Source organism: Leopardus geoffroyi, chromosome D4, assembly GCF_018350155.1.
Source record: "Leopardus geoffroyi isolate Oge1 chromosome D4, O.geoffroyi_Oge1_pat1.0, whole genome shotgun sequence".
Taxonomy (NCBI): Eukaryota; Metazoa; Chordata; class Mammalia; order Carnivora; family Felidae; genus Leopardus; species Leopardus geoffroyi.
The window spans coordinates 94,206,534-94,224,752 of record NC_059342.1 but is presented as its reverse complement, the minus strand read 5'-3'; the positions used below and the strand labels follow the sequence as shown (position 1 = coordinate 94,224,752).

The 18,219-nt window shown below is 52.7% G+C and overlaps 1 protein-coding gene across 9 annotated transcripts in view; it reads right to left on the bottom strand.

Annotated features, from left to right (window-relative positions):
- Window positions 1-5,299: 5,299 nt before the first annotated feature.
- Window positions 5,300-18,219, bottom strand: part of EHMT1 (euchromatic histone lysine methyltransferase 1) — a 154,373-nt gene continuing 141,453 nt past the window's right edge. For 8 of the 9 annotated variants that reach the window (XM_045468994.1, XM_045468996.1, XM_045469001.1 and 5 more), the window contains 8 exons: window positions 17,815-17,982; window positions 17,484-17,628; window positions 16,721-16,798; window positions 15,614-15,729; window positions 14,320-14,406; window positions 13,820-13,898; window positions 6,768-6,943; window positions 5,300-6,587 (listed from right to left, as the gene is read on the bottom strand). In XM_045468994.1, the coding sequence (XP_045324950.1) occupies window positions 6,410-6,587; window positions 6,768-6,943; window positions 13,820-13,898; window positions 14,320-14,406; window positions 15,614-15,729; window positions 16,721-16,798; window positions 17,484-17,628; window positions 17,815-17,982 (1,027 nt within the window). In that variant the 3' untranslated portion in view covers window positions 5,300-6,409. Of the gene's footprint in view, window positions 6,588-6,767; window positions 6,944-13,819; window positions 13,899-14,319; window positions 14,407-15,613; window positions 15,730-15,761; window positions 15,786-16,720; window positions 16,799-17,483; window positions 17,629-17,814; window positions 17,983-18,219 lie in introns of those variants that run through there. The other variant, XM_045469003.1, reaches the window with a different exon arrangement.

Genomic DNA, 18,219 nt, shown 5'->3' with positions numbered 1-18,219 from the left:
CGAGAGTCAGCCTTTGAAGCCAGGCGCTGACTTCTCTCTCACTGTTAAAGTCCTGGATGGCATCTCCTCCCAACAGAAGGCGGTTTTGTCTACCTTGCAAATGTTTCGTGCAACCGCCCTCACTGATGGTCTTGGCTCTGTCTTGGGGAGAACCTGCTGCAGCTTCCTCATCAGCACCCGCTGCCCCCACTGTGCGGTCGTCTTCTGGAGACAGCGTCTCCCTGAAATCTCATCAACCAACTTCTGCTCTCTTCAGACTTCTTTTCCACAGCTTCCTCACCTCAGCCTTCACAGAACTGAAGAGTCAGGGACTCTCTCCGGGTGAGGCTTCGGCTGAAAGGAACGTCGTGGCTGCTTGATCTTCGTGTTCAGACGACGAACACATTCTTCCACATCAGCAGTGAGGAGGTTACCTTTCTTATCATCCGTGTGCTCACTGGAGGAGCGCTTTTAATGTTCTTCCGGAACTTTCCCTTTGCATTCACAGCTTGGCTGATGTTTGGTGCAAGAGGCCCATCTTTCGGCCTGTCGACATGCCTTCCTCACTGAGCTGAATCATTTTTGCTTCTGATTTCAAGTGAGAGATGTGCAGCTCGTCCTTTCCCTTGGACACAAAGATGCCGTGGTGGGGTTATTAACTGGCCCGATTTCAGTAATCTTGTGTCTCAGGGCATGGGGCGGTCTGGGGGGGGGGGGGTGGAGAGACGGGGGAGCAGCTGTTCAATAGAGCGGTCGGAACACACACAACACGTATCGATCAAGTTCACACCATCTTAGGTGGCACGGTTCACGTGCCCCAAAACAATTAGTCATAACACCAAAGGTCACTGATCACAGATCACCATAACAAGCATAATAATAATGAAAAATTGTGAAATACTGCAAGAATTACCAAATGTGACACAGAGACAAGAAGTGAGCAGATGCTGTTGGAAAAACGGTGCCAGCAGACTTGCTCGATGCAGGGATGCCTCAAAACTTCAATCTGTAAGAAACACAGTATCTGCAAAGCACAATAAAGCAAAGCACAACAAAACAAGCACGCCATTACAAGGAAAAAAAAAAAACCCAAAAAAACGAAACCAGTGAAAAAATGAGTACACAAGCTACAAATCAAAAGAATAATAAATGGCTAATTAAAGCAAAAGTAGTAACAATATCTTGGTGTATAGACAGTAAAATGTATGACAATATCATGAATTATTCTGTGAGGCTCTCAGTTATGTGTAAGATACAGGCTACGGGGAGAGAGCAGCGCCATCCTGGTGTTGTCACACAGGAGGTTGCCCTTGTAGGGACACTGGAGCATCAAGCCAGCTATTTTCAAATGGTTCAGAGAAAAAAACAGCTCTTTGCCCTGTCCTGCATCTTTCTTGCAAGTTTGAGATTCTATCTGGCTTCCTTGGCTTAACACATAGTTTTAAATGGTGAGATAACGAAGTACATGCTGTATTGTTCCAATTATAAAAAATTCTAGAACAGAAACTGTTCATCTATACTGACCCAGGCAGATCAGCATCTCCCGGGGCAGGGTGAGGTTGACTGCAAAGAGGCACCAGCAATGTTTTGGGGGATAATGAGACGTTCTTTACATCTTGATTGTGATGGTGATAGTTATAGGAGTACATACACTTGTCAAAATTCATGGAACCCTTGAGTACGTTTTATGATATGTGAAGTATATCTCAGTAAAGTTGATTTTAAAAGTTAAAAAAAATCCACCCAGCTTTTTTTTTTTTTTTTGATAGGAATTTATATGATGTTTCAGAATAAAAACAATTTGGAGTATGTAGACCACAGGTGATTTTGATACTTAAAATGAAGCTACAGGAATAAAGACAGAAAGACAGGCAAGTAACCACAGGAATGAGAGTTCATAAATAGAGTCCACACGCATGTGCCAACTAATGTTCTACCAAGGAGCCAATGCAACTTAATGGGAGAATCTTGAAATCTTTCTAAAAATCAGCAAATGCCCACACCGGGGAAGATGAGGCTTGATCTCTACCTCCCTCTATGCTCAAGCATCAGTTTGAGATGGATCACACACCAAAGCATAAAGTCTAAAATCGTAAGGATTTAGAAGCAAATGGGAAATGATCTTCTCAATCTTGGAATGGGCAATGATATGATGCCTGCGGACAGAGAAAATGCTCCCAGAATAGAGACTGGACTTGCCCCAATCTGTAAACTTCTGCTCTGAAGAAAACGAACACAAAATAACAGACTGAGGGGAAACACTTAAATACTTCTGTCTGACAAAGAAAGGACTTGTACCTAGAATGCACAAAGGACTCCTACGCTCAACAATGGAAAGATGGTCCAATTAAAAAACACACACAAGACTGAACACTTTGCACGGACAATACGCATCTGAAAAGGTGCTCATCATCAGTGGGGATGCAAATGAATGCCACGTGCCACCCCCCCCCCAGAATAGGCGCACTTGGTACTAGCGGGGGACACCAGCAGAGCGCTCTCACACGCGACGGTGAGTGGAATAGCACAGCCACAACGGAACATGCGCTGACCGCCTCGCGCAGCAAGTCCGTGTCCAGGGATTTCCCCTGCACAACGAAAACATTCACGCAACAGACTGTAAGAGAATGTTCACAGGTGCTTTCCTGATAATAGCTCCAAACTGGAAATACAAATGTCCATACGATGGGGGAGAGGTAAACAAACCTGGCATATCCTTACCACGGAATTCTCTTCAGCAATACACTGACGCTTTACAAAGCGCGAGCAAAAAAAAAAAAAAAAAAAAAAAAAAAAGCTGAGCAAGAGAAGCTAGAAAAAAGAGTCATATGCTGCATGGATCCATTTACATGAAGTTCTGCAATGGAAAAAAACCAATCCAATCTATGGTGAAAGAAACCGGAACAGGAAATGCCTCTCGGAAGTGGGAACCAGCTGGGAAGAACACAGAAACGTGCCAGGTGACGGGAAAGGCCTATTCTCTGGGGAGAGAAGGGTTACGTGGGGAAAGCGGTCTGTCAAAACCTGCTGTGCTGTACAAACAAGACCCAGGCACTTCACCATGTGAAAACCATCCCTCCATTCTTAGAATCTTCAATTCATACCAGACACCAAATAAATCCCACCTAGATTCCAGAGCTAAACTTAAACCTACGTTCAGCATGGGTACAAAGCTACGATGTATAGAGTTCACACAGATCAGTAAGGGAAATATGAACACCACAATGAAATTTTCACCAAGGTAGTACACACAAGAGGACAAACCGGTCTGCAACCACCAAGTAAGTGCAAAATGTAATGCTTTGACGCATCACGTTGCTCTGGATAATCAGAAAAAGTAGGAAGTAGGTAAATGGTGCATGCAAGGTGTGTGAAAACATGCCCCCTTGGTGGAGGTAAAGGCTGGGGTTTTGCTGATCACTTCCCAAGTGGACACCAGGGACACCCTCTGACCCCTTCTCTAAGAGAACACCAGCGGAGTGAAGGGTGGCACACAAGTGCTACAGTCCCTGGTGGAGACTGGAAACATCCACGCGTACGTCAGCAAGGACTTAACCGCGGTGTGGTCCCCAGAGGAGTCACAGACAGGACACAGCCGAGGGGAGGGCATGGTGTGCTCCCTGAAGCAGGCAGGGAGGCTGAGAAAAGGCGTTTCTGGCGGGTTTCTCGGTTTCTCTCTAGTTCTCATGTGCTGTTTTGCTTTTGGCAATGACAAGTATGACTTCTCCAGAGAGAACTACCCACCCCACCCCACATGCCCACACCCACGCTTACAGATTGTGCCCTGCTGGCGCAGAGACCCCACAAGCTTCTCTGGGCCCAACCCTGAGCCCTGCCCATAACTGGTTTAGGGACAGCCACAGCGGATGCTGATGGGAGTCTCGAGGACCAGGCAGGAAACAACAGCCCAGGGCACAAACTTTAGGCTCCCCAAAGCCAAGCCCTGTGCAGGCTCATTTTATTTAATGTTTATTTTTGAGAGAGACAGAGCGTGAACAGGAGAGGGGCAGAGAGAAAGGGAGACACAGAATCTGAAGCAGGCTCCAGGCTCTGAGCTGTCAGCACAGAGCCCGACATGGGGCTCAAATCCACAAACCGCGAGATCACTAACTGAGCCAAAGTCAGATGCTTAACCGACTGAGCCACCCAGGCTCCCTGTACGCTTTTAGATGGTCAGGACTTGCTGTCATGGTGTCTGGTGGGTGGGAGGGTGGTGGGGTCTACTCACCCCATAGGCCTCCCTAACACAGCAGCAGTTTTCGACAAGACTGGATCCTGACTCGACAGATACCTCTGCACACCCAGCATCTAACCCGGTGCACAGGACAATCACCAAAGTGCAAACGACCTTAGCTGACTGCAAGGTAAGGAGCTTAGAACCCAAGGGGGTGAGGACTGTGCTGGGGCAAGGGCCACAAAAGGTTGGTGGGGTCCACGAGGCCTGAAATCCAAGCTCCAGGTGGACCCCCTGCCCCTCCCCTCCCCCCCCCCCCCCCCCACTGCCTCTGGGATGAGGCCTCCTATGGGCCCACTGTCCCGAACCCTCCCGGGCCACTGCCCCAGCCCAGCCCCCGCTCAAGGCACCACCCAGAGGAGAAAGACAAGCCTGGGGAGCCAACCCAAGCCCTCCTGGAAGAAGGGGCGTCGTCTTTCTATAGGATCAGCCCCATCTCTGTCCCACTCGGGTCACGGGTGCTCACGCACACCCAGGCCTGTAGTCACCTTCCTGGTGGTGACACGGCTGGGCCAAGGGTCCCAAGGGAAGGCATCCTACCTGGGCTATTCACAATGTGCAGGAGAGCTGTTACTGTTCCAGATAAATGTCTGAAAGTGTCTAACTGGATGACTTCCATGTATTAAAAAACCCAAACACTCAAGCTATTTCTTGTTGAGTTTACAGGTGCCCAGGTGAAGGCCAGCCCTGCACAGGACACAGGGCTCCTGCTGAGGGGCAGAGGCCGTGGCTGGCTGGCAGGAAGAAACTGCTCCAGTCTCATCGCGCTCAAATGCAGATCTGATTAGGGATTCTGGGCACTTACCTGGTGCTTACGCCCATCAGCCTCCAGAAAGATACCCGGGCCTCAGTGCCTGGTACTGGTCGTACAAAGGCACGCACACACACAGGCATGCACACACACTCTGCACTTGTCTGCCTGGGGCGGATGCAGGTAGCGTCCTCTTCAGAGACAGGCTGTGCTGACAAGGAAGGTGTATGCCGCCTACTCGGACCCAGGCCGCGTGTGAGCCCGCGAGCACCCCAGAGGGAGCACGGGTGTTTGGCAGAAACCAGCTGAAACATGGCATCATAATAAAAACCTCCTTTAAAGTACTTCTTTTTTTTTTATTGATTTCATTGAAAACAGAACAAGAAATGGTCTGAGCCAAAAGACTGCTCTTAAAACTGTCAAAAACATTTTAACAGAAAAAAATAAACATGACTGCATCATGAATGTTTTAGAAGAGCCGCACAAAAACCCCACTGCTACTGCACTAATTACAGTATTTAAAAAAGTATATGCCAAAAAAAAGTATATGACCTGGCAGGCCGTCACACAAAAGGTGATGGCAAATTTATTCCACGACAAGACTAACGTTTTAAAAAAAGTTTTTTCCTGCATTTTATTCTAAAATCACTTTGTTCTCTTTATACAGTTGATAGTTTATTTTCACATGGTGAGTAGAAACCACACCAGAATCAGCACCGTTGTCTGTGTTTTGTGTTTTTATTTGTCCTAATGTTCAATAACGGTAGAAAATAAATCAGTTTATTCATCATAGCATGTGGTTTAAAAATCAACAGAAGGCGCCAGCATTGCTGCGCTGGCGGGGCCGGTGCGGGGTCCTCCTCGGGCCATGGCCCTCCTGCACCCGCCAGACCGCTTCCTCAGAAAGAAATGCATTAGAGGTCTGATATATAGGACTAGATATAGGACTTCTTTAAAAAGCAAACAAACGTTTTCTCCAAAGTCAGTGACGGCTTGGCCCTGACCTCTCCTAGGTCGAGGTGGGGACGGCATCTGCGCGGTGCCCAGAACTGGCACCAGCCACGCAGGCCTCGTGCAGGCAGGTCTAACGGAGCAGCTCGAGGGTGATGGTGTCTTCGGCAGGTGCCACGCAGGGAGCCTGGGCTGACCGGGCTTTGCCAACAAGCCCCACGGTGGAACAGGAACCAGGGGAGTTGAGGGGGAACGGGAAACGTGGAAACGACAAAACCATCATCAGAAACTCACAAGGTCACGCCAGCGCGGATTCCCAGAGTGTTCCAAAGCGCCCGCCCCCAGCCCGGAGGCAGCCACGCTGGGGCCTCGCAGCCACGGCCCAGGTCCCTCCAGCCCCAGGTCGGAGCCCTCGGGTGTTGTGTGCGTTTCGCCTTCCTCTCCAACCTCAGTGTGAACGGCACCGACGCTCAGCGCCCCAGGCCGGCTGCTGCTCATAGGGGGTCAGCGGTGGAGGAGCTGGTGTCGGGCAGGCCGTTCTCCTGGCCGTCCTGGGCGGCGCTGGCCTGCCGCTGCGCCGCGGCCGTGCTGGAGTGCCGGCACTTGGGGGAGCCACATCGGCAGCTGAACAGCTTGCCTTTGATGTCCCAGAAGCGCTCCCCGTAGTCAAACCTGGGGAGACAGCAGAGCTAAGGGTGCATCCAGGCCCCACACCGCCTGGGGGCAGGCCAGCCTGAGCAAGCGGTCTGGAGACACAGGAGGCTACCGGGGGTAAGTCTGCACTGAGTGGCACACAGATGCACCCCGGAAGGTCCCCAGACCCGGCCAGCCCCTGGGGACCACGGCACCTACCCCAGCTGCTCCCCAGCCTCAATCAGGCGGGTGCTGAAGAAGGCAATCCTGGGAAAGCGCAGGTCCTGGTGTGACATAAACACGCGCACGGGCACCAGGTTGGGCTCGCAGTGATGGTTGATGAAGCGGCTGACGTTCCCGTAGAACCGCGCGTCAATGCAGTACACCTCACCGTCCTAGTGGGCGGGAAGGAGAGCGGGGAGCTCGCGCAGGAGTCTGCAGACTGTGGGCAGAGATGCGCCCCCAGAGCAGGGACGCAGGAGGCCTCCATGCCTTGGGGAGGCGGCCTGCTCCATACGCCTCCTGGCCAGTCGGGCTGCACAGGGCACACGTGGATCATCTGATGCTCTGACGCCACCAGTACCGGGAGGAAGGAGGCGGGCAATGGGAACCACAGGGGGCGGCAGAGCCCATCGCAAGCAGGTGCCAGGAGACTCGGAGTGTGCAGGGCAGGTCGGACAGACGGAAGGAAGCAGCACTCGGGCCGAGGGCCGTCAGGTGGCTCCCGAGGGGTGGCTACAGCCACGGAACAGGAACACTGCCATGTCCTGCTAGCCCAGTGGTACAGACGGAAGTCCCACGACCCTGACCCAGCACTCCTCCCATGACAACACGCAGCAGAAGGGATACTGAGCCGACAGTGAGAAAGGGTGCTTGGTTGGGGGCCTGACCTCACCACAGGAGCCCTTTAAGAAGCAGTTTTCTCTGCAAAAACCCAGAGTGCCAGAGGTGGCTAGGGCCTGAAGTCAGAGGGGCCACGTGGCAAGGAATGTGGGTGGCCGGGCACAGCCAGTGAGGAAGTGGGCGTCGACCCCAGAATGCAAGGAGCTGAATGCCACACCCACAAAACAGACTGCGGGCACCTCTCCCCAGACACCCCCATCAGCCCCTGGGGCCCCAAGCAGAGAGCCCGGTCACACAATGTCCACAAGGGGAAGCCAGCGAGCACAGACCTTCTCACGCGGCCGAGTCCCCGGGCACTTGGGATGCAGCGACCACAGGAACCAAGTGTAAAGTGTGGGAGGGAAAACCAGACAGGCAACAAGGAGAAGGGGCCCTTCCGGGTGTGCATCCTGCACACGGCAGAGCATTAACCAGAAGCCAGAGGACCCTCGGTGGTCAAGGGAAGGCCAAACGGTGGCAGAGACGGGTGGTCTCTATCAAGTTTTCTGCCAAACCAAAGGCATACGTGCCCCTGACTCAGCAATCCCCCCTCCCAGCAGGTCCCAAAGACGTGCCGAAGTCCAGAACGATGGCCGTGGCACGGATTCTGGCCTCTGCCCCTGGGTGTGACGGACTAGGTCTGCAGGCGAGCCCACCCTGCGCAGCAGGGGAAGCTGGGAGCGGAAGCTGTGAGGATCGGGAGCGAGGAGCCGGAGCCCACGACGGCAGAGCGGCGGGTGCGCAGGACGGGACGGACGCCAGGGATGTCGCCACCTCAACAGGGGAAGAGCCCGCACTCCAGCCCAGCCGGCCAATTTTAACAGAGCACACGACACACGTCGCAGGAACGCTGGAGCCACCGACAAGTCAGCACGAACAAAGACAAAGAACCGAGGAAGCGGACGCGTTCTGAAGAGAAAGGACAATCAACGGAGTCCAGCCCTGAAGTGAAGCAGATGCCGCACGGACACGTGAGGATGTCGGAAGCTCCCTTAGAGCCAGCCTCGCCACAGGTGAAACAGTATGTTTCTCACCGAGTAAAAATCTCAGAGAAATAGAAATAGTAAGAAAGAATGCAATGGAAATTCTCAGTTGCAGTTGCCTGGCTGCTGAGCAGAGCTTTGGGGACCTGGGTGAGGACAACACACGCCCCACACAGTGCCACGTGTGCAGGACAGGAGACGCAACAGCCAAGGCTGAAATCAACCTGAACGTCCCCAAAAGAAGGAGAAGCATCCACACGTGCTCAGAACACGGTGAGCTCTACGCCACAGCAGCACCTCAGAAAAATGGTGGGGGGACCACCTTTTCTGTCAGAAACGTGAGGAAGTGAGACACACACATGGATACTCTTGAGGGCAGGAAAGGAGCACGCAGAACACGCAAGACTTCCGAACGTGACCTCGTGTCATCTTTACTTTTAAACCAAGTAAATATTTTACATAACTAAAAAATAAATTTTAAAATTCTGGCACTTAATGTGGCACTTGGGTGGCTCAGTTGGTTAAGCGTCAGACTTCGGCTCAGGTCATGATCTCATGGTTCATGGGTTTAAGCCCCACATCAGGCTCTGGGCTGACAGCTCGGAGCCCGGAGCCTGCTTCGGATTCTGTGTCTCCCTCTCTCTCTGCTCCTCCCCTGCTTACACTCTGACACACTCTTTTTCTCTCTCTCTCTCTCTCTGCTTACACTCTGACACACTCTCTCTCTCTCTCTCTCAAAAGTAAATAAACATAAAAATGAAATGAAATGAGATGAAAGGAGATGAAATGAAATGAAATGAAAATAAAAATAAAAAGAAGATAAAATCTGGAAGTGAAAATGAACCGAGACACACAAGCATACCTACAACAGCAACCTGGGAGCCCACCCACACGGAGAGACCATCGCGCCAAGTGCTGCGGGCTGGTGCTCGTGTCCTCAGTGGGACATGTTCTAAGACCTCACACACACGCTGCTGCCACATGAGGGATGCTCCTCTGAAACGAACACGCGAGGAGCCGGGACCTTTACCGTGGAGGACGCAAGTGTAAGACCAAAGGAGTGGGGAAAACCCAGTGAGGTTACATCTGAATGGGAATAGTGACGTGAACACGTCTTTCGTAACTTTTATTCTAGAGCTCTGTCCTCTAAAAAATTAGACCAGAGCCAACGGCACCCTGGTGGCAATGAGCGCCTTGGTGTCCTGACTTGGTATCTAAAAATCATCTCCACTGCAAGGACCAGGGGCAGCTTAGGGAAGTCTGAGGCCAAATGAGGGAAGCCAGGCATAATGGAGCCCAAGGAGGCGAGGCTGGTGTGAATAGGCTCCATGGCCACGGAAAGGGACAGCTCGAGCTTCGGAAAGAATGACGATGACTGGTCAAAACGGAGTACAAAAAATCTGGGAGCCAGTCACATGTGGAGACCCTGACCAAAGCCTTCAGGACGTGCAACAGCCCCTTTCCCATGCTGGGGACAAGCTGCAGGTTCCACACCCACCCCGCCTCAGTCACAGAGCACAAAGTTGGGTCCTCTGCCCACTGGTCTCTGGACCCCATAGCTTCCAATATGCTACCTGCACTTTCCTGGAAACAGGGGCAGGAGAGGTGAGTGTTCAGAAGGTTCTAGAACAGCAAGGAGAGGGAGACCTTGGGGTCTAGGCACAGACCCAGAGCCCAGGGACAGTCCATGCCAGGGAGAAGGCAGGCTACATGGCAACAGGTGGTCAGACCCTGGAAACATTCTGAAAGCAGAGCCAGAAAGTCTGCTGACGCCTTAGACCGTGGGTGGGGAGGGCCCAAGCAGTGGGCACACAGGTCCCTCGGGCCCAGGAGCAGCCACACTAATGGGGACATGAGGTCTGAGCTGGAGCGGCCCCTGGAGGCTGTGGTGTACTCGCAGCCCTTCACACACCAAAATGAATGAGCCACAGAAGCAGGATGAAGGGAGCATCTTGAGGGGCCCAATCTGGTGGGGTGAGGCTGATGAAAGACTGGAAGGTCGGGAGTCACGAGGGCAGCCGCTGTCAGGAGAGACGGGGCTGCCAGAGTGGTGCCCCCAGGAGGGACTGGGGTCTGGCTCCACCCCCAGACACCAGGGACGAGGACACTGATGCTGCTCAGATGCCAACGCCCCTAAGTGGTTCAACAGACCAGACATCATCCCAGTCAGATCCCAGCAGCCTCTCCACACAGACACCCGGATTCTCAAGCTTACATGGAAATGCAGAGAACCCCAGAGAACTAAAAGGACCTTTAAAAAGGAGCTACCTGGTGTCAATATTTACTCTGAACTGACAGTAGTCAAGAGACAGTGGTATGGCTTTGAGGGTCAGCAGATAAATCAAAGGAACAAAACACAGTTCAGGCACAGACCTACCAGCAGAAGCCTTTCCGGCTGACTGGCTGGCTGGTCTGGAATAACTGTATATTCACACGGACAAGCAGAAATCTCCAGCCTTATCTGAAACTACATACTCAAGACGGATCATGGATCTAGAAGTTAAAAATATAAAAATTTTAGAAAAAGGAGAAAATCTTCACAACCTTGTGACAGACAAAGATTACTAACAGCACAAAAAGCACTAAACCATAAAAAAACTATTCTGTTCTACGAAAGACATCGTTAAGAAAATGAAGATGCACAGGGGCACCTAGGGAGATCAGTCGGTTAGGGTCCGACTCTTGATTTCAGCTCAGGTCACGATCCCAGGGTCCATGAGATGGAGACGAGATCAAGCCCGGTGTCTTGGGTTCTCTCTATCCTTCCGCCACCCGCGCATGTATTTTCACTCTCTCAAAATAAAGAAATAATTTTTTTTTTTAAAGAAAAAGAAAATGAAGAAGCACAGGCTAGGAAATAATACAGGTGTCTGACACAGGTCACGAATCAGGAACTGTAAAGAGCCCTTCCAACCCAGTAAGGAAACAAGTAGCCCAATTAAGCGATGGGCAACAAATTTTAAAAACTCGCGCACAAAAGAAGACATAAGGAGGCCAATTGGCATGTGAAAAGATGCTCCTGTCAATAATCATCAAGAAAATGCCAAATTAAAATGACAGTGTTTGGAACTCTCCTTTGCTGCTGGTGGAAATGTACAGTGGTCCAACCACTTTGGGAAAGTGCTTGCTCTTTCTTTGTAAGTTATTAAATGTATACTTTTACCAGATGGCAATAATCCCACTCCCAGGAATTACCCAGGAAAATAAAACTCACACCCACAAAAAAACAAGTCTATGAAGATTCACAGCAGGTTTACTCCTAACAGCATAATCTGGAAATTTCCAGGTCCATCCACAGTGGTAGCACAACCCAGCATGGGTATTGGTGGGTCACAGGATCTGCCACCACCTGGGTGGCCCACGAAAAGCCAGACAGAGAGGAACACACGCTCTGACTCCACTTCCAGGAAATTCTAACACAGGAAAAACCCACCAGCAGAGACAGACAGTGGCTCCGTGGCCAACCAGGCTGGGGGCATATCGGGGCACAGGTGCCTTTGGGGTAATGTTCCAGATCTTGCCTGTGGGGGTGATTAGGCTGTACACACATTTGTAAAAAACAAAATCACATGCTTAAAGTTCACTGCGTGTAAATTAATTACAATAAAGTTGACCCCAAAGTAAAATGATCAAAAACCTATCAGATAAAACAATACAACAAACGATCTACAGGATCCCACCACAGAACACCATCAAACATTACTGGGGGTAACTGAAGACGACAAACAAGTGGAGTGATACACCCTAGAAAAGAAGGTGGCAAGACCCTCAGTGACCCCTGTGTCACGGGTTAAACCACCCTAATGAAATCCCTACAGGGGTTCTGCAGAACTTGTCAAGCCGATTCTAAAACTTATGTAGAAACTGAAGGAAACCAAGAAGATCAAGACACTCCCAAAGACCCCAGCGTCAGAGGACGTAAACTAGGATGATTAATGTGGCACAGCCCAGCCAAGACAGTCGTGGACACAGGGAAGCCCCAGGCACACAAGGACACTGCGTTATGACAAAAGCTGCACTACTGAGCAGTGGAGAAAAGGGTGATCTTCTCAACAAATGGTCCTGAGTCAGGCAGATACAGATATGGGGGGAAAAAAAAAAGCTTAACCCTACAGTAAAGTGACTATATACCTACATGTAGAGGCCAAGTGTAACTTCTGGGGAATAGCACAGATGTGTATCTTTTGATCACCCTTTAAAACACCTCGGCTTTACTGGGACGTTACAAAACCCCACAATACGTAGGAAGAAGCTGATAAACTGGACTGCACTAAAAATAACTTCCAGAGCGCTTGGGTGGCTCAGTCAGTCAAGTGTCCGACTCTTTGGTTTTGGCTCAGGTCATGATCTCATGGTTCGTGGGATCAAGCCCTGTGTCAGACCCTTCGCTGACAGCACAGAGACTGCTTGGGATTCTCTCTCTCTCTCTCTCTCTCTCTCTCTCTCTCTCTCTCTCTCTCTAAAACAACAACAAAAAAAAGAACTTCCATTCGTTAAAAGGCATCATTAGGAACTAAACAAGCCACAGACAGAAAAGATCCACGAGACACAAATGTCAAAAGAGCATCTGACCCAGAACACATAAAGAACTGCTACAAACCATAAAAGGCAAACAGCTCAACGGATGAGGAAAGGCAGAAGACCGAGGAAGAAGCACAAAGAGGATCTGGGGGCGGGCATGGCTCACTGCACCGTGCACACACGAGGGGGTCACTGGGGCGCCCCAGAAGTCTTGGGGTAGGGGTGTGGGGCAGTGCCCATGCACTGCAACCTCCCAGGATGTAGGTTTCTCTTCGTGAAACACAGATCTCACATGCCTGGCTCTCTGAGAGCCACCTGCAGGGCAGGGCTGGGGTGGGCACGGCAGGAAGGTCTGGGCCTGGCTCAGTCCTCATCCACAGGGCGGCTACTCGGGACTCTGGCTAGAGAGCCCCATGTCCCCACTTCTACCCTGACTGCTTCTGCAAGTTCTTAAACAGGAAAGTCACAAACCGAAAACAACACAGGTACCAGGGTAGGGCAAGGACAGCATGAGGTTGCCTCCAAAAGTCCCCGGAAGCCTGGATCCTGGAGTGAAGACCAGGGTCCAACTACCGTCCCCACAACCAGGAGAGCAGCTGGGACACACATGCAACCCCTGATGCCTCACACAAGTCTTGCTCCCACTTTGCCTGTCACTGTGAGCCCCCTGCCCTCTGACGGCCATGGGCTCTAATCCCATGAGCAGCGGGGCTTCAGAGGGCTGGTGCATCCGGGCTCAGCACCTTCAGGAGAGGCAGGCTACTCTCTGCACGAGCCCAGAGGCCTCCTGAGCGCAGAGCGGGCTGGTGTGAGCGAGCCTCCTTACCACTCCCATGCTGCACGCTTGCAATCTGCTCTACACCCCAACCCCTCCAAATACATTACCTTATTGTCAAGATCAAAGAGGTAAGAGTCTTCTTCCCGAACGTCAGCTTCCGAGTCAGAGATGAGCTCTCCCACATACCTGCAGGAAGCAAGATGCGCATGAGAACACCAGACAGCACTGCCTTGCCCCTGATGGCAGGACGGGTTGCACAGCAGCCATGGTGGGGCCCTCTAAACTGTCGCCAAACATTTTGGAAAATTTTGCCAGGGACTGAGCTAGGATTTAACTTCAGGACCCAGAAAAGGGCGACACAGAAACCCCTTCTCTGACCAGGGATCCACGGTGGCCCTACGCTGGAAACCACTGAATGGTACCATCTTGAATGAGCCATGACCTGGTAAGAGCCTAAGTGCAAGCAGAAAGCCAAGGCGATAGGTGAGGGGTGGAGACAACATGAACTTGGTTTTCAGGGATACCCGCAAGTCCCAGGCACAGCTCTGCTGTCCACAAAACGGCAGAGGCAGCCGGCAGCCCTGGGGCGACCCAGGCACTCACTTACTCGCAGACGAAGGTGCCCAGGGGGATGTCCTGCAGGGACCGCACACCCCAGCCCATGTTCTGTGTCCGGTAGAGCTGCAGCCTCGCCCTGGAAAACAGGGTCAGCCACTCACTGCCAAGTTCCCCAAAGGTCAGCTCACATGCAGATTACACGGCCAGCCACAGCAGCACACAGAGTGGAAGATACTGCCTTCTTAACTGGAGAGCACCTCAGAGCTTCACGTTCAAAGAGGCAGCGACTCTCGCACTGATGTCCACGGTGCACACTCAGTCAGTGCAAGATGGCCTCAGAACTGGGCCCGAATGCCAGCGCATGGAGCACAGCCCCCGGCCCTCCCATTCCTTCATCTGAACACAGGGACAGGTCTAGCCAAGCCTCTAGGCTGTGATGACGGGCCAAGGGGCTAACGCCCGGCATGCCCCTCAGGGTAGATGGGGAGCTCTCCCAGGCCCAGGGCCATGGGGACCCACCTGCCCCTTGGTGTGTCCAGGGGTCCTGGGGACGAAGGGCATATCTGTCCTCTGACAGGACAGAGGATGTCCTGTCAACAGGGGACAGGGACGTGTGGGCTGGTCAGAAGCACTCTCTGGCTGCTGATTCCGTGACACTAGACTGATGTCATACGTAAATCCCCTTCACAGCTGAAAGGGCGGAAAGAGGTCTTCTAATTCTCAAGCTCGTGTACGGAGGAAACGCTCATGGCCAGGGGACGCTCAGGTAACGGGTCCGAGCCTGGCCAGTGCAAAGGGTGCTGGCCAGACCTCACTGGACCAAGTACCCCGAGTGTCTTAAAAACAAGGTACCCACGTGGTCTGAAATGTTTTGTACCGGAACACCATCACACTGTCGCTGTTAGAGACACGCAGACAGTACGGGATGTTTCAGAAGTGGTTTGAGTACTAAAATAAAACAATAGTGGCCCTAACAGTTGCTGTGTGCGTGTTAACTGGGAGACAGAGGCAGTGCTCACACCAAGCCTGTCTCCCAGCCCCAGCTCAGTGGGCCTCACCCACAACTGAGCTGCTTGGAAGCAGGACTCTCATGTTATTTACTCCAGCCTGTAAAAGGCCAGAGGACACGGGACTCAAAGGAGACAGCATCTCTTCATCGCTACTGTGAACACGCAGATGCACTTGAACACACTGTGCCCCTGTCTGTATGGAATACACATAAATACAATGAACTTCGTGAGAAACCAGAATCACTTTCAAACTTGGAAAACAGACCTGACATCACTCTACTGAAGGGCTTAAAATCCTGCACCCAGGGAGGGGCTCCCAGGGCTCACGCTCACCTGAGACCGTTCTGCACGACGCGGTTCCGGCAGCTCCTCCAGCAGGAACAGGCATGGTTGCACTCAAAGATCAAGGGCGGCTCCGCCATGTTGAACTCCGGCAGGAGCCGGCCGTCCTGGGGACAGACGTGCAGTCAGGACCGAGCACGGCTCGCCACACATGCTAAATAAACTGACACCAACACAGTTTTACAAACTAAAAACCTTATTATGAAAAGGATGGTTTCTGGTCAAACTTCGTAGCTGGGTAAGAGCATAAAGTCACATGTTCATGCTTTTTTTTTTTTTTTTTTTCCAACGTTTATTTATTTTTGGGACAGGGAGAGACAGAGCATGAACGGGGGAGGGGCAGAGAGAGAGGGAGACACAGAACCGGAAACAGGCTCCAGGCTCTGAGCCATCAGCCCAGAGCCCGACGCGGGGCTCGAACTCACGGACCGCGAGATCGTGACCTGGCTGAAGTCGGACGCTCAACCGACTGCGCCACCTAGGCGCCCCTACATGTTCATGCTTTGGATGGGAAGCATCAAAGCAGGAGTCCACACCTGCCGTGGTCGGCCTCCCTCCTTCTCCCTGGAACTCACTCAGCCTCAGCAAGGCCACCAGCCCATACGCCTCTCCGCCTCCTTCAAGGGGTCGGTGCCCCCTGGACCACTGCCCACTCTCGGCCTTGCAGCCCACAGGACCACAGCCACGACGGGGACCTGGCCACGGCCAAGCCATCAGGTGACACACCAGGGCCATTGTGAACACTGAGAACTTTCCTCAGAATGCTTGCTCTTGCTCACCTTCGGCACAGCCGTGCCTCGCTAAGAACACGCACCCCAGCCCCGGGCCTGTGCCCCTTTCCTTACGAGGTGACTTTGGAGACAACCGTCTGCCATGGTCTCCCCTCCAAGCCCGTGTCTCATCCCCACCCCAGGACACCCTGGCTTCCGCCCCCACCGGTGACCTCTGAACTCTCAACTCCAAGAGCATTTAAGTTTCTTATGTTGGATGCTGGCCTTCAGAGCCCTCTCCTCATCTCCCCAGCTGCCCCAGCCCGGCTGGGCACCGTCCTGGGTCGGAGGGGACTCACCGCACAGCGCGCCCCAGCCGCAGGCTCACCTTGTCGTACCAGCAGCGCATGCTGAGCTGGCCACACATACAGTTGCTGGAAGAGCAGTCGTCAATGCACACGCAGTACTGTGGGGAGACCGTGCGTCACACGGGAGAGCTGTTCTCTGCTCACAGCCTCACGAGTCTCAAAACCACCCCTCTGCCTGACACGTGCTTTCTGAAAGCCACGCCCGTGCGGAAGAAAGGTGACTGGCCCTAACGTCTCCATTCTCAGGGACACCGGGGGGTGTGCAGCCCTGAGGAAGAGGGCACGTGGGCAGAAGAGAACACCCAGCCTCTAAGACACTGCCAGCCTGCACAAGGGGCTCTGGAAGAAGAGCCTTCAGGAAGGAGAAGAGGAGGGGGTGGTCAGACGCGTGGGGCCATGAGACAGGGACACATGAAGGAAATCCTGCCAGGCTTGCACTTGAGGCCAGACGCTGCCCAACAGGGAAAGGCAGAGTGCCGAGCCACGGTCCAGCCCTGAGGGCACACATCTCACTTCAGCAGGAGCCAGGCCCCTCAAGGCACAGGACGGGCTCCTCGCTCTAGCGTGGCCCACAAACTGCCAATCACCAGGGGATGCCTGGCACTGCCCTGGGGGCTAGGGACCCAACACAGGATACAGGGTCCGTTTTCAGGAAGGATCTTTATCTGCCTTTCAGCTCTGTGGTGGAAGACAACTGCTGTGAGGGCCGGGTCTTCTTGGGGAAACAGCCGTGGACCCCGGGCCCCAAAGGCCCGCCGCCCCCCGCCCGCCAGCACCGCTGACCTGCAAATGGGTGATGTTTCTGTCAATGTTCATGGGGGACGTCACGCAGTTCTGAGAAACGTATTTATAGTTGCTGGGGCACGGCTCATTGTCCACAGCGTTGACACACGGGATGGGGATTCGCTCATAGCCTCGAGCAATGTCTCTGCCGCCGGAAAGGGGGGGACGTTACCTTTCGCGGTGACAAGTGACGCCCCAACAGGGCAGCCGCTGAGGGCTGGGCCAGGCACTTTGCTCTCGGGCCCGGGGACGCCTCAGCTTGAAGAGAAGCTTTTGTTTCAAACTCTTAAACCCCCACGTGTCCCCATTTGCCCCAGAACGGCCTCCTCACCTGCTCACCGTCTTCTCCGTCGGGACAGGCCTGTCGGGGGCTGCGTCCCGCAACGCCCGGCTCATCTGCAGAGCGTCCCACACCTGGGAGTTGAGGCTGGCACACTGCAGGGGCGTCTCTCCCTCTTTGTTTTTCAAGGTGACATCTGAATCCCGAGAAAGAAAGAGGCTAAAAGGAAAAATGTAAGCCAACAAAACATTCAGATCTTAATTTAAAGGCATGAGGATGAGATTTATGAAGTGACTCTAGTCAGTAAAAATAGAGAGTACACCACTCATCTCGAAATTAAGCTTTGCTGACCAGAGCTTCTAGAAAGATCAGCCTGACTCACCAGGAATGCACTCCATTACTCCTTCTCCCACATTTACAATCAAAAGTCACCTCAGTTTTCTCGTCAGGAAGAGC